This window comes from Lissotriton helveticus, chromosome 5_1, assembly GCF_964261635.1.
Source record: "Lissotriton helveticus chromosome 5_1, aLisHel1.1, whole genome shotgun sequence".
NCBI lineage: Eukaryota > Metazoa > Chordata > Amphibia > Caudata > Salamandridae > Lissotriton > Lissotriton helveticus.
Genome location: NC_136065.1, coordinates 15229827 through 15246292, shown reverse-complemented (window position 1 = coordinate 15246292; position 16466 = coordinate 15229827). Strand labels below are relative to the sequence as shown.

Below are 16466 nucleotides of genomic sequence, written 5' to 3'. Positions count from 1 at the left end.
CTTAATAATGTTCTCCAGCTATATCTTTTTTATGTCAAAGAAAGAAAGAAAGTAACTAGAAATGAAAACCTTGTAGTCAGGGAAGTAGAGCTCATCCTTAAACTCTGGTGTTCGCCCAGAAGTAGGTCACTTAACACACTACTTCCATTACCTGAGTCACCATCATCATCTTGCTGCTGTGGTACTTCAGGTAGGGTGTAATTCAGTGGTATAAAGTGCTGATTAATTTGATCATAGTTAATCTGTCCAAGTTTTGGGGTGAGAGACTGGTCCTTCTCACTGTCAGAATGGTGCCAGCAGCACTCATACACACTCAGCAGAGATGCTTGCTACGGGGCATTGCAGATAGTTTATCGCCAGCCAGCTAAGCACTGGCGATTGGTGCCTTTGCACATACCAATACAGCAATGGATTTTGATCAAACTAGACCTCTGTTGGGTCATCCAGATAGGCCTGGACCATCTGCTCCATGGTCATGGGTGCTCAGCTTTGCGCTGCCTCTTTTGTCTTTGCCTCAGCACCGGATTTAAGCCCTGCCAGTAGAAATCATTCCTTTGCCGATTATGGGGTGATGCCCCTGTTCTTGTTGTTCTTGTTGCTGTTGGTGTTTTGGCTGCTGTGAGTCAACCATACTGCCTCAGACCCTGAAGTTGAATTTGAAGGCTGGCCTGCAGTACTTGTTGTGCCCTTGAGGAACAGGCCTCTAATTCCCGGCCATTCCTTTTCTAGCTGACTGGCTTGCACAGCTCTCCATGTTTTGTAGTTGGCAACATCCCCCGTCTGAAAAAGGAAGTAAAGTGTCCAGTATTGGTTTGTACCATGGCTCAAGAATTATGGCACAAATGTAAGGGCAGATTCATGGACCTAACCTGAGACAAAAACCTCAACTTACTACTTCTCGTATTCACAGAAGGCACTTACGATTTTTAGTATTCATTGAAATCACTTATGTCTCCTAACTTTACGTCCACAATCGGACCAGAATCTCTGCATCAGGACCATACTTTCCGGGTAAAATTGTACACTCTGGCTCAAGCCGTATTCTCCGGCTCTCGCCAGATAAAGTGCAATCAATGGGCTGGAATACAATTTTTACAAAATGGACCATTAGGAATGTGTGATAAATGGTAGAGGAGGTTATGGAAAATAGTCTGGGCAAGGAAAAAAGTGTGGCCAGACACTACATAATAACCCAGAAAAGTTTGCTCCTTTGTATCATGGTATATGCAGTGCACACTTTCCTCTCCCCTCAGTGTTGACTGTAGTGTCAACACTACAGTCAACACTAAGGGTGCTCCTCTTAGTGTTGACTGTAGTGTTGACACCGCAGTAGGTGATGTCTCCTCCTCTTGTGCACCTAAAAGGAAAGAAGCAAGAAGAACATCAGTGAAATGTGGCATTGCTGTAGTTCAATAATTACTATTACAAACAAATATTATAATATAAAATTTAGTGTGTCGTCACACTTGTTAGTGTTACCTCAGTTTTTAAAATAATTAACAATACAATGTAACCATTTGTGAGACTTTGACAATAACAAGGGCTTTCATGGTGTACTGTACAGTCCAGTACACTAAGGAAGGATAGGAAACAAAAGAAGAACAACAAAAGTCCAAATGTAACGGTTTGGCATTGTGCATCATGTGGCGGGGAATGGATGCTGCACTCAGGGAGCGGCAGCTGACAAATGACAAAGGAATGGAACAATCCCTCCTGGCTCCCTGCTCTCCAGCGCGCAGCTCCATGGTCTATCGGGCAGTGCTCTGCCTCGACCTTTATCAGGAACAAAATCCTCAGCAATGCCAGCAACTCAAAGGAACTCTCCAACATCATCAAGCAGTTCGCAAAACCCCCCATTGAAGCCACAGACATCACACCATCCCGGCACCTCTGCAACAAGCTCAGCTCCTTCTTCCTCCTGAAAATCAAAGCCCTCCACGACAAAATAAGGAAACAGACCCCTGAAACCATCCTCCCCTCCAGCAATGACAGCCAGCCCACCATCACTAGCTGGGCACCGGTCACCACCGAAGACTTCAACACAAACATGAAGAGCATCCACTCAGGAGCCCCCACGGACCCCTGCCTGACTCACATTTTCCACTGAGCCACCGCCGACATTGCGCTCGAACTACGCCAGACGATCAATGCCACCTTCAATTCTGGCATCTTTCCCGATGATTGGCAGCAGGCTGAGGTCAATCTCTTCCTCAAGAAACCCTCAGACGACCCGACGGACCTGAAAAATTACAGGCCCATCTCTCTCCTTCCCTTCTCAGCCAAAGTCCCCAAGAAATTCGGCAATGCACAACTGACAACCTTCGTCGAAGAGAACGCCATCCTCGACTCCTCCCAGTCCGGATTCCACAGCAACCACAGCACCGAGACTGCCCTCCTCGCCGCCACCGACAACATCTGCATGCTACTCGACCAGGGACACACCACAGCTAAGCATGAGCGCAAAATCCGCTCCGATCGCGGATTTTTCGGATTTTCGGTAAATCCGCGATCCGCGAACTCTCGCGAATTTACCGAGAATCCGCAATCCGCGATCGGAGCGGATTTTGCGGTCAAAAGTTCAAGCCCCATGTAAATAATTTACGATGGCGCCGGCAAGCTGCCAGCGCCATCCTCAAATGGTTACTTAATTAGCTTCGACAGGAAGCTCTAACAGATAAGATAAAGCAGGGGCTCGAGCGCCTGCTTTATTTTATCAGTTGGAGCTTCCTGTTGAAGCTAATTAAGTAACTTTTGCAGGATGGCGCTGGCAGCTTGCCGGCGCCATCGTAAATTATTTACATGGTGTCTTCTTCTTGAATAAATATGAAGGGCAGGGTTCATTCTGCCACGACGGTCCTGGCACAAAAAAAAAACCTCAACAGGAAACACTTGCAGATATCAATAACGCATGTGCCCTAGTTGAAGCTTAAATTCAGTGACTCATTCATCAGCCCAAAAATAATCGTGAGCGCCCCCGTCCGTTTGGCCCCGCCCACACACTCGAGGTGTGCACCGTCTTCCCGCCATTTACCCACTATGATGGCCATTTCACTCCAGGGACCCCTGCGCACTTCGGCGCGATTGCATAGTAACACACACTTGGTCGCTGGAACTAGTTGAAGTGCAAATGCAGTGACTCATTCATCAGCCCAAAAAAAATTGTGAGCGTTGGGAGGCTGGGCAGATGTGCCTTCTTCACAAATATACCATCGAAAATCCGCTGTGATGCTGGCCAGATGCATTTGCATCTTTGACTTTCACGAGCGCAACCCCCGTGCTGTTCCTGTGACCAGGGGGCTTCTGTCTCTTAATCTGCTGCTCTGATCGATCTCTGACCTTTAATACACACAAGAGGCATGTGCGCTCGCATGGAAGCCCCGTCCGTTTGGCCCCGCCCACACACTCGAGGAAGCCCCGCCCCCAAATCCGCAGATCCGCTAAATCCGCGTATTTTGCGGATCCACGATCCGTGAATCCGCAAATTCGTGAATCGTGGATCCGCAAAATCCGCCCATGCTTAACCACAGCCCTCATCCTACTAGACCTCTCCGCAGCCTACTACACCGTCTCCCATCGCACTCTTGCACCCAGACTCCAGGGCGCTGGCATACGGGGATCAGCCCTCAACTGGATCTGCTCCTTTCTCACCGGCAGAACCCAAAGGATCAGACTGCCACCCTTTCTCTCCGAACCCACAGAGATCAACTGCGAGGTACCCCAAGAACCAGCGCCTTGAGACCCACATAGGTGAGTAGCATGCTTAAAAAATCCCCATATTGATTGATTGATTGTGCAAGTCATATAGCAGACATGGGGTTACTGTTAATGTTTCATTGATGCCAAGTCATTTTACTTTGAAACTGAAATTTTTAAAAAACATTGCAAAAGAAATTTTAAAAAATGTGAAAAATTTAAGGCGAAAAAATGGAAAATATAAAAAAAAAATGGAAAAATTCACACATAAAAATTAGGAAAAAAATGAAAATAATGAAATAATTTTAAATAAGTAAAAAATAAAAATTAACCTCAAGCATCAAATTAACATTTTTTTTAAGCTGCTTATCTCATTGATCAACCATCCATGCAGACATATGCCAAAAGGGAACACTGGCTGAATGCACAAAATGGCTGCCAGCCACATGGCCAGGCCACAACAAAAAGCAATAAGCCAAGGGGAACAAAGGGAAGACATGCAGAACTATGGCAAAAGCACACTGACTACCTTCACAAAATGGCTGCCAGCGAAATGGTCACATCAACAACAAGCAGGTGGACTTGAAAACAATGAACACAAGTAGGCCTAAGGAGGACACAGATTACCAAATGTCCCCCGCCACATGGCCCCGAGGAGCCAAGGGAAATGTATTGCTGACCTACTTGCAAACACACTCACAGACTGGCCAGACAAAAGATGCATGCTTGGTAAACAACACATTTTTAATGCAACAATGAACAAACGAAAATCCACAGCGCTAAAAAGGTTTGCAAGTACCAACCACTCACATCCAACAAAGGCACTTAACTAAATATACACATGAAAAAAATTGAAATATCACAAAAAACATATTTTGTATTTTAATCCAATGTCATCTATGGCCAAAATGATGTTTAAATTAAACAGAGACCACAGAAACAGTTGTTTCATGCACCCATGAGTAGCTCTACGTTTATTGGCTAGAACTCCAATTGGCAGACTAGGCCACATAGTGAATCAATTCAAATGAATTTTGCAAATGTATTAAACCATGGAGAAAATGTGAAAAACTGTGCTGAATAAAAGAAGAAAAAGGCATGCAAAACAACAACCAGCAAGGAAACCTAGCCACCACAGAGAAGACATGCAGGCCTATGGCAAAAAGCACACTAGCTGCCTTCTCAAAATGGCCACCAGCCACATGGCCAAGCCAAAACAAGAAGTAATAATAAGTCTACAAAGGAAAGACAATGGAGGCCTGTTGCAAAAGCACACTGGCTGCCTTCACAAAATGGCCACCAGCCACATGGCCAGGCCACCAGAGCAAGCAGCAATAAGCCAAGAGAAACATAGGGAAGACATGCAGGCCTATGGCAAAAAAGCACACTGACTACCTCCACAAAATGGCCACCAGCCACTTGGTCACAACAACACGCAGGAGGCCTGGAAAACAATGAACACAAGAAGGCCTATGGACACAGACTTTACTGAAGGGTCACTGGACACATGGGGAGCCAAGGCAAATGCTGGGGTCTACTATTACAACCACACTCGCACAACGGCCAGACAAAGGCAGCATGCCAAACAACACATCTCATGAAAAAAATGTAAATACCACAAAAACTCATTTTGTAGTTCAATCCAATTTCATCCATGCCCTAAATGACGTTAATTCAAAAGAGACCAAAGAAACAGTTGTTGTTTCATGCACCCATGAGAAGCTCAGGGCCTACTTGCTGAGAAAGGCCTACTGGCAGACTACTGGACTACATAGTGAATTAAATAAATATTACAAATTGATTTAAAAGGCAAAACTGGGAGAAAATGTAGTGAACTGTGCAAAGTTTTTCCTTCATAAAAGAAGAACAAATATTTACAAAGAAACAACTAGGCCCCAACTGAAACCACAGGCCACCCACCACAATACATTTTAAAAAATTGGTGAAAAGTTCAAATAAATTTAGGTGCATAGCCCCAAGCAAACAAACAACACCAGTTTTCGGACTTACTTTGAAAGCTCAAATTCAAAGTCCTCAAATCCAATGATATATGCAGCAGACACAAAGAGTGATCCTTCCAGCTCCAAATCCAAATGAAAAGTGACCAGGAGATGGAAAAAGCACAAGGAGGGGCCTGCTGGGCAGGAACAGGAAGCTAGAGGATCAGAAGCACTTCCTTCCTCTTGAAAAAAAAAGTAAAAAAAATAAAAAGGACCCCATGGCAGAAAAAAAGTATATCCAAATGTCAATTTTAGGAGTTTTTTTTACTCCAAATCGTCATTTGAAGAAGGATTTCATGCTACTCGAGGAGAGAACCATCTCCAGCTTGCAGTCATGGTAATTCCTGTGTGTTCGAGATCGCGTTCTTCACAAAGCCCCGCCTGAAGTTTGCTGGATTGCTCAAATGACGTGTTGGTGTAAACTCTCGCAGGACCATGCGGCCGCCTAGCAAATCTTGTGGCGCTCGCGAACGGCTCAGAAAATCTCATCACGATCGCAGGCACCCAGTAAGTCGCTCCCGCATGAAAACGGTTTTCCAGTGTGCCACGACAAAATAAACTCTGCTCTGTTGCGGAGTGCAGATTTGTTCGGCAACTCTGCGTTCTACACGGAATGCGGAGTTGCCAAAACTCCCCAAGTGGAGCGGAGATTTATACCCAGGGTTAGTACAAGGTTAGTCCCAGCAACTACTTTGTGGGCGAACTCATTGCTTAGGCACACAGTGGTCATCAAGAGATGTCTAAGACCAAAGAGAGGTTCAGGATGACATACTGGTGACCAGGCATGGACAGTCATGTGGAAAGAGTAATAAGAGAATGTCTGCAGTGTGCCAAAGGTCAACCCATTGTGATCAGGGACCGTCCCACACATTCTTGAAAATAAGTTAGCTTTGAACATCATGGGCCCTATACATGGTGGTGGTTATGAGTTGCATTTGTTTGTAATGACTGACGTGTACTCTAGGTGGCCAGAGTTAGCGTTCTTTAAAGCTATAGAAACTAAGCATGTAATAAGGTTTCTCGAGCAATCTTTTGGTAGGGAAGGCATACTCCGTGTTATCCTCACTGACAATGGGGTGCAGTTGCTATCTAAAGAAATGGAGTAGCTTTTAAGTAATCATGCGGTAAGGCTCAAGAAATTCTCTTTGTACCAGCCTGACATGAATGCCATGGTGGAATGTTTCAATAGAGTGTTGAAGAAAACAATAGCCATGGGTAAGGATGGTGGTTTGGATTTGAAGGAAGACGTAATCAAAAAGGTTCAGGTGTACAGCATGGCTCTCCATGTTGTCATGGGTAAACCCCCTTTTGAACTGTTTAAAGGTAGACAACCCAATACACTGGTGGCACCCCATGGGTCAATGACATGGAATCGAGAACAGGGAAATTGGAGGCAGACATGGGTTGAGAGCTGAAAGAGGCAAAAAAACTAGAAGCTTGCAAGAAAGGTTTTGATCTGAAGAAGTCTGCCAAAAAATACGGTTGTCAATATGGGGGATTGGGTCATGGTTAGAACACCGTTCAAGAATGGTGGTGCATCAGGGTTTCACAAAACTTTTAGAGTCATCAAAGTGTTCACCAATGTGATTAAAACCAAAGACTTCTGCATATGGATTCTCAGGAGAGTTGTGCTCAAAGGCAATGTGATTCACAGTGGGCCTGCAAATACTAAGGTACCAGAGTTGCTCCTCAGGAAGTCCAGCAGGAGAGTTTATCCTCCCACTTATTTAAAAGAATATGTTAATTAGATTTTACCATGTTGCTCGTTCTTGTTAATTCTCATTTGTTTACTTTTTGTACATAGAATTTGTAATATAGGATGTTGTATTTTTGGAAGGTAATATCTTTTGGGGTGGAATGTGCACTCTCTTCTGACCCTCTGTCTCCCCCCTCCCTCAGGGACTTCTCCTCCCTCTCCGGCCCCTCCAAGAGGTTGTAGAGTTTATTTGGAAGAGTAAGATGCACAGTAGAAGTTAAACTGGGGGGGGCAGTGTTGTGAAGGGGTGCAAAGGAATAGTATTGTCTGTGGGGGAGAGGTGTGCGCTCTCTTCTCTGATCCCCTGTCCCTCTCTTCCCCCAGGCTCCCACCGCCTCTGGTACTTTGACTCCTCCCTCTCGGGGCCCCTTCTCAGGATCCCTGAGTTCTCCGAAGTCGGGTACGTGGACGATATCCCCATCTCCAGTTACACCAGTGAGAGCTGTAGGGTGGGGCCCCAGGCCCTCTGGATGGAGAAAATCACAGTTGAGGACCCCCAGTACTGGGAGAGGAACACAAACAGGCTCCGAGATGAGGAGCAGGATTTCAAGAAGCAATTGAGATCTGCGATGTACAGAGTTAACCACACCAGGGGTGAGTGACACTGGGGGAAGGGGCAACCAGACCAGGTGTGAGTGACACTGTGGGAGTTGGCAACCAGACTGGGGTGAGTGACACTGGGGGAAGGGTAATCAGGCCAGGGGTGACTGACACCAGAGGGAGGGGCATACAGACCAGTGGTGAGTTGCACCATAGGAAGGAGCAACCAGACGGGGGTGAGTGACACTGGGGGAGGGGTAATCAGGCTAGGGGTGACTAACACCAGAGGAAGGGGCAACCACACCAGGGGTGAGTGACACCGGGAGAGGGGAAATGTGACTGCGGTGAGTGTCACGGGGGGGACCAGACTAAGGGGGAGTGACTCCTGGGGAGAGGTGACCAGACCAGGGGTGAGTGACATTGGGAGAGGAGAAATCAGAGCAAAGGGAGTGACACCTGTGGAGGCATGACCATACCAGGGGTGTGTGACACAGGGGAGGTGGGTAACCAGACCAGGTGTGAGTGACACCTGAGGAAGAAAGGCGACCAGACTCGGGGTGAATGGCATAAGTGGGCGGGGCAACCATACTCAGGGTGAGTGACACCAGAGGGAAAGGGCCAACCAGACCAGGATGAGTGACACCAGGGGAAAGATGACCAGACCAGGGGTAAGTAACACAGGGGAGGGGGGTATCCAGACATAGGGGAGTGACATGTGGGGAAGAAGGGCAACCAGACTGGGGGTGAACGACACCAGGGGGAGGGGCAACCATACTCAGGGTGAGTGACACTAGAGAGAGAGGGGCAACCAGACCAGGGGTGAGTGACAGTGGGGGAGGAGCAACCAAACTAGCGGTAAGTGACTCTGGGGGAGGGGTAGGCAGATAAGGGGTGAGTGACACTGGGGAAGGGGGCAATCCAACTAGGGTCAATGACACTGGGGAGGAACAATCAGGCCAGGGGTGAGTGACACTGGTGGAGGGGCAACCAGTTCGGGAGTGAGTGACACCGTGGATGGGGGCAACCAGATTGGGGGTGAATAATGAGAAGGGAAACCAGGCCTGGGGTGAGTGACACTGGTGGAGGGGGAGAAACAGACCATGTGTGAGTGATGGGGGAAGTGACATGGGGGTTTAAGTGAGTGACACCAGACTATGGTGAGTAAAATGAGTTGCTTTTGTAGCACACTGTGAGTGACTGTTGGTGCAGGGCACCGTGACACTAAGAGTGAGGGAGCGCACCATGGTTTGGGGAGGGTGAGTGGAACACTATGGAGGTGAACCTGCCTAAATTGTCTGATCGAGGAGTGACCTTCGCTTTACTTGACTTCTGTCACTCAGACTTCCTCTTTTTGGTGTCACAGTAACCCACTCACTCTGCAGCTCACTCCCCTCTGGCCTGTCTCTTCTCTTTGGGGACTTCACTCTGCTCCACCTCAAGTTTTAATCCTGCCTCCTTGAGGTGTGACTCTTCCTCCCTCCCCTCACCCTGGTCCCTTGGTCCTCACATTGCTCCTCTTCCTCTTCGGGCCTTGCTTTCACCCTTCAGTCCTCCCCACCTTATAGGTCTTTAAATTGCCCAGTATATGTCCGGCCATGGGCTGCCTTGGAGGGTGGTGGGTCGGCAGTGGGAGAAGGTTTATTGTGTCCCTTAACTGTCTGTCTGGAGATGTCGCAGCCCTCACTCTGCTCCCTCAGCCCACACTCTCCCCCCTTTAAGGACTTCACATTGTCCAGTACATGCAATGATATGACCTCCGGGAGGACGACTGGGGGGTATTTGTGTCTCTTCTCACTGTCTACCTGTAGGTGTCAGACCCCACTCCCTCAACGGCCCCTCACTCTGCTTCCCCAGCATATTGCTTCCGGCCCCCTTCAGGTCTCCCCATTGTCCAGTACATGATGGCTGTGAGCTCAGGAGGACAGCACTGTGGTGGGGGGAGGCTTATGGCTCCTGTCACTGTCTGCCTCTCCACTTGGGGCTCTTACTCTGCTTCCCCAGTCCCTCACTACCATGTACACCTTCTCCCCCCCTCAGGTCTCCACACATACCAAAAGATCTACGGCTGTGAGCTCTGGGACGACAACTCCACTAGGGGGTTTACTAAATACGCCTTCGATGGACAAGACTTCCTCAGCTTTGACAAGGACAGACTGACCTGGACGGCGGCCACGTATGCGGCCAAGATCACACAGGACCAATGGAACTCGGAGAGGAATGATGCCCTTCGAAGGAAGGACTACCTGGAAGGGAGATGCATCGAGTATCTGAAGAAACACCTGAGAAACGGAAAGGAGAGTCTGCAAAAACGTGGGTCATAGGTATTTATATAGCGCTTACTAGCCCTCACTAGGCACTGAATTGTGTTTGTTCATAGGTACTGGTAGCACTGCACTCAACGAAGCTCATGGCGGGGAGAGGGGCGGTGGAGACAGTGTCCCTTTCGGGGTTGTGGTTTGTCTGGCCTGTGTGCACCTCTCCCACCACCCAGCTTAAAGTCTCCAGCTCTGTTCCCCAGGGGTGATGGAAGCGGGTCTGCGGGAGCAGTGTTACTCATGGTAAAGGACCACTGGGGGGCACTGCTGTGTGGGAGAGGGGTAAAGTATCCTACACAGTGAGGGACTTGAACATCCCATATAAGGTCCTTTTTCTCAACCACCCCCCCCTGCTTGCAATCTTTCTGTGGTGGTTTCTACTCTTTCAAGATGGAGGAGGGTTATATGCTTGGGGATGATAATGGGGGGGCAATGTTAGAACATGTTGATGAGGTCTGGTATCGTCCCCTGACTCCTCTACCCCCACCTAGCAGCACGCCCAGCAGGATTTCCCCCCCCCTTGAAGCCTCTCCCTTGCCTCTACTCCCCAACCAGTGTCCTGATGTCGCCAGGTGAGGGCAGTGCAGGGTGGATACAACGCTTCCCACTGCAGATAGTCTCAGCATTGTGCAGGTGGCGTGTGTGTTGCAGGTCACACAGAAACATCACATATGTCAGTAACACGCTCTCATACACACTGTCAGGCTGTGTGGTCTGGCAGTGATGCGGTGTGTGCACCTGCTGCACGTCATTATGTATGGGTTCTGACGACTGTACACGTTTATTGATGTGTACAATTAAATGTCATCAGACAAACGACCGAGGTTTGGGAGTGAAGCACTCGTGTATCAGGATGTACATTTTGGCACAATGATTTAAAAATTCCTCGCATGACAGTAAATGTTTGATTTCTTTAGAATGAAACTGGTGTGCGCTTGTTTTTGTGTCCGGCCTGAGACAGCATGCGCTTTTGCTCCTGAGTCTCTTGTAAGGGAAGAGCAGAGCATGGCTAACAGTTGGGGGGCGGTCAGGTGTTCCTATGTAAACCAAGTTTAATAAAGTGGAGAGAAAAATAAATTATAAAAGAAAAAATTTACAGAGAAAGTACAAAATAGTGGACGTGGGAGCAGGAGAGTGGATGTGGGAGGGGAAAAGGAAGGTAAAAATATGTGAGAAAAGCAAGAATTGTGCTGGTTAGAAAATGGACAGGAGGAAGAAGGGGAACGGAGAACGAGTGGAAGTAATGAAAGTGGCAGGGAATTTATGGACAGGCGGACGGATTGATGGTCGGAAGGGTGTGAAAGATCTTTGTGTGAATGGAACGGTCAACTGATGAATGGATGTAAAAATTGAAAGATGAAGATATGGGTGGGTGAAAGCAGCGATGAATGCGTACATATGAATGTAATTTAAAAGGATGGTGAGAATAATGGAAAGGTGAAAGGATAATGGACGGGTGGGAAGTTGACAGGATGGATGGATGGATGGATGGATGAATGAGCGGATGTCGGGATGAAGGATACTATTCTAGGAAGGGTCACACTTACTTGCATTATTCACTCCGTGTCATTATTGGCTTGGTTTAAAGTGTTGGGCATATTCATTTTCTGGGTTCTCCTTTGGTATGGCCTGTCATTGTATAGTATAGTACAGTATAGTATTAAATGGTATGTTATGATATGGCCTGTCGTTGTATAGTATAGTACAGTATAGTATTGAATGGTATGTTATAATATGGTTTGTCATTGTATAGTATAGTATAGTATAGTATAGTATAGTATAGTATAGTATAGTATAGTATTGAATGGTATGTTATGATATGGTTGGTCATTGTATTGTATAGTATAGTATAGTATAGTATAGTATAGTATAGTATATTATAGTATTGAATGGTATGTTATGATATGGCCTGTTATTGTATAGTATAGTATAGTATAGTATAGTATAGTATAGTATAGTATAGTATAGTATAGTATTGAATGGTATGTTATGATATGGTTTGTCATTGTATAGTATAGTACAGTATAGTATTGAATGGTATGTTATATGGTTTCCACAAGGTGGAAGGAGGTTGCTACCACAATGGTGGGGAGCAACCTGGGTTGTTAAAATACCCCTCACACACCAACAGGCCCCTTGGTGTCATGCTTCATCATCGGGGTCTTCGCAAAACCTCTACGGAATGCGGCGTGCTACGACTTCACGGCTACGCAGGAGCACTTTTAGGTGAACTATGTGTTTGGTGTGTGTGGGTAAACAATGTGAGTGGTGAGGTGAAGGTGAAAAAAATAAAAAATACCTGGCACGTGAGTACAGAAAAATTTATTAAGTCTCCGGCTGGTATTATTAAAAGAGTGCTGTGATGGTTGTGGTCTACTGATTAGGGTAACCCAACCATGTCAGTGCGTCGACATGTTTCGGAGTTTGAAGAACTCCTTCTTCAGGACGAGGATATGCACTACTTATCCCCACCTTACTCACATGTGTGTAGATATAAAAGTGTGCTCTACAAAAAAGATATGGTGAAAATGTACCTATCTATGTTTAAAGTAAGGTCCGTTGCGCCCAATTGGCGATTCAAGACACCTGAAAACAGAAAAGTCAAATCAAAAACAAGAAATTACATGTTTTTTTAAACTTTTTGCTGTGTAAAATACACAGGGGGTAACAAGGAACAAAAGTGAAGGTCCAGGAACCCTGAAAAAAGGAAAAAACGAAAAAACGAATAACACAATAAACAAGACACACAATCAGGCATAATATCTGGTGGGACCACTGAGGGAAAAAGATCCTCATACAGATGTATTGCTTACTTATGGAAAGAGGTTTACATGGCCTCATGAGCCACAGCGTGTAGGGGGGGTCCGTTCTGCCAGGTAAGGCAACCTGTGAGGTATTCAAGGAAATGGATCAATATGATGTAAACTCTCGTTTTTGTTGAAAGTATTACACACCACATCCACACATTCATTCACACTCACGGTTACTTTCAGGGCTTCCTGACTTCCTCCCTCTTCACGCGGCTCCGACGAGTGAATTATGAGTTACAGGGAGGGTTATTTATAACGCCATGGGACCAGCATGGGGAGCACCTTTGCTCCTAGTTTGGCTGGTCTCTACGTACACCATCTAGAGACCACCAAAATCCTGCACCAAGACAACCCGTTCAGGAGCAAAATCTTATCCTGGAAACGTTATATTGATGACGTGTTGGTTGTGTGGGAAGGTAACAACAAATCAGTCATGGATTTCATGGAATGGATCAATACCCAAAATGAGTTTTTAAAGTTCACTCATCAAATGTCAAATGAATCTATGGTTTTCCTAGACCTGAATATATATCATGAAGCTGGTCTCCTAAAAACAGAGACGCACTTCAAACCAACGGCAAGGAACTGCCTCCTTAGGTTCGATAGCTTTCATCCGCGTCACCTAAGAGAGAACCTACCATATGGGCAGTTCCTTCGCCTACGGCGAAACTGCAGCGATGTGGGGAAGTACAAAATCCAGGCTCTGGACCTGAGTAAAAAACTACAACAGAGAAAATACCCAGACAAGATCATAACCCGGGCAATGAAAAGAGCCAGGAACAATAACCGTGAAGCTCTACTGGATGACAACCCACCAAAAGAGGAATCAGGCAGACCAGTCTGTATAACGACCTACAATCCTGTGTCAAACCAGGTATCCAAACTAATAAACAAACATTGGCGCATCCTGACTAGTGTAAATCTGGATTTGGAAAAACCCATTTTTGCCCATAGAAGGGGAAGAAACCTGAAGGACATTCTGGTCCACACTAGACCGAAAACCAATGCAGTACATCAGACAAGGCTGAAAGGACTACACGGGCATTATCCATGTGGGAACTGTAACAACTGCCATTTGACCACGAAAAGTCTGACTCTAGAATTTAAGAATGGCGAAAAATGGGAACAACGAGCAGTCACAAATTGCAATAGCCGCAACGTGGTATATCTCATCACGTGCCCTTGCGGCAAGGAGTATGTAGGAATGACCACACGTGCAGTGAAAACGAGAATTAACGAACACAAGAGCAATGTAAGGTGCAAAAAACAGACAACAAAAATGGCATCTCATTTTCTTGAAGCACACCACTGTGTGAACGACATACATTGGACTGTTATTGAGCAGTTACCATCAGAAAGAGGCTTATTTGAGAAAGAACAGAGATGGGTGTTTCGTCTGGGCTCAGACGTGACGGGGTTGAACGACTCCATCCCATGGAGCCAAGTACGCTAGAAAACCCATGAGATCTGCCAAATACGCCTACTAACGGCCATGCGGTATCTACCTGAATGAGTCTAAACTCATCACTTAGGTGACCGTGCTGCATAAACTAGATTTACATGGAATAGCTGCACCGACAACTCAATTGGGGGTTTTGTGATCAGAACCTATGTAGCCGATGTGTCAAGCTTCTGAAACTTGCTTCCCCTTATGTATATGTATATAGTTTCCTCTTTATATATATATATATATTCTTTCATTTTTATTATTTGACTCAGGTCAATACCCTGACCATTCCCCTTTCTCACAAATTACAGTAGCGATAAACTCGATCTCTGTACTGACAGTAGTCTTTTTTCTACAATCTCCCAAAATAAGGATCTGTTTGACCACTTTTTCAAGCATTTCCAGCAGTTTAAAATCCTGTAGCAATCACCCAAAGTTATCGCTGAAAACATCCTCCGTATACCAAGACGCATGCGTCTTTCCTTTGCGCATGCGCATTAGGCGAGCAGCGATGATACACTAGTAGCATAGTATAGTATAGTATAGTATTGAATGGTATGTTATGATATGGTTTGTCATTGTATAGTATAGTATAGTATAGTATAGTTTAGTATAGTATAGTATTGAATGGTATGTTATGATATGGACTGTTATTGTATAGTATAGTATAGTATAGTATAGTATAGTATAGTATAGTATAGTATTGAATGGTATGTTATGATATGGTTTGTCATTGTATAGTATAGTATAGTATAGTATAGTATAGTTTAGTATAGTATAGTATTGAATGGTATGTTATGATATGGACTGTTATTGTATAGTATAGTATAGTATAGTATAGTATAGTATAGTATAGTATTGAATGGTATGTTATGATATGGTTTGTCATTGTATAGTATAGTATAGTATAGTATAGTATAGTATAGTATAGTATTGAATGGTATGTTATGATATGGCCTGTTATTGTATAGTATAGTATAGTATAGTATAGTATAGTATAGTATTGAATGGTATGTTATGGTATGGCCTGTATTATACTATGATTTTACTGCAATAGAAGAACAAATGATCCTGACTTCGGCAGCCAGGTACTCTGTAAAAACACAGAATATAAAGATCTAATTTGCAACATATGATACACAATCAAAATCTTGACCTCGCATAAATGCGCTGTCGCTTGCAAAATCTTTTTGCAACCTATTGGCTTGTTAATGTTTTCAGCCATGTTGCACAGCGCTGTGTATCAGCTGTAAGCTTTTTTGTAAAAAGTGTTTTTATGCAGCCAGCACTGTCTGCGCCATAGCACTTTCTTTTTGTTGCTGGCAGGTGGGGTTGGAGGCATCTGCACCCTCGTTGTTGCACGCTGTCCCTACGTTGAATCATGCGCTCCCACCAGCAATAAAAAAAAACTGCTGGCCTTGTTACAGTGTTTAAAAAATATATATCATTCAGCTAAGCCTGGGTGAAGAACTCTGCTCCATTCATGGAGTTTTCTGCACTCTGCGTTCCGGGAAGCATGCAGAGTTCTGAAAAACTCCTCGGAGCAGTTTTTCCTCGCTCACACCCGCCAATGCTAAGTTGGTGAGCGCTAGCGAGGAAAATCCAACACTAGACCACATCCCAGCAAGATTTCTCAACGTGACCAGTCGTGTATGCTCGCAACTGTTCGCATTGAGAAACCATCCATACGTGCCGATGAACTTGCCACTTGAGGATAAAATCTACTCTAGTGGCAGAAAGAAACAGCGCCCTATTGCGCTACGCATGGTGCTGTTTGGTTTGATTTTGCAGCGCGGTAAAAACACCTGGCGCTCAAAATCACTGTGAATGGTGCAAACTAATGGACTCTGCCACTTGCAGAGCTTTGCATAGCACGGCAAACTCTGCCTAGGCCTACTTTCATCC

General features: G+C 45.6%; 1 protein-coding gene across 1 annotated transcript in view; it reads left to right on the top strand.

Moving 5' to 3' along the window:
- LOC144752357 (major histocompatibility complex class I-related protein 1-like) overlaps positions 1-16466 on the top strand; it is a 197521-nt gene that overhangs the window by 50878 nt on the left and 130177 nt on the right. Inside the window, exons 2-3 of the mRNA XM_078640293.1 lie at positions 7774-8043; positions 10027-10299. Coding sequence (XP_078496419.1) covers positions 7774-8043; positions 10027-10299 — 543 coding nt within the window. The remainder of the gene's footprint in view (positions 1-7773; positions 8044-10026; positions 10300-16466) is intronic.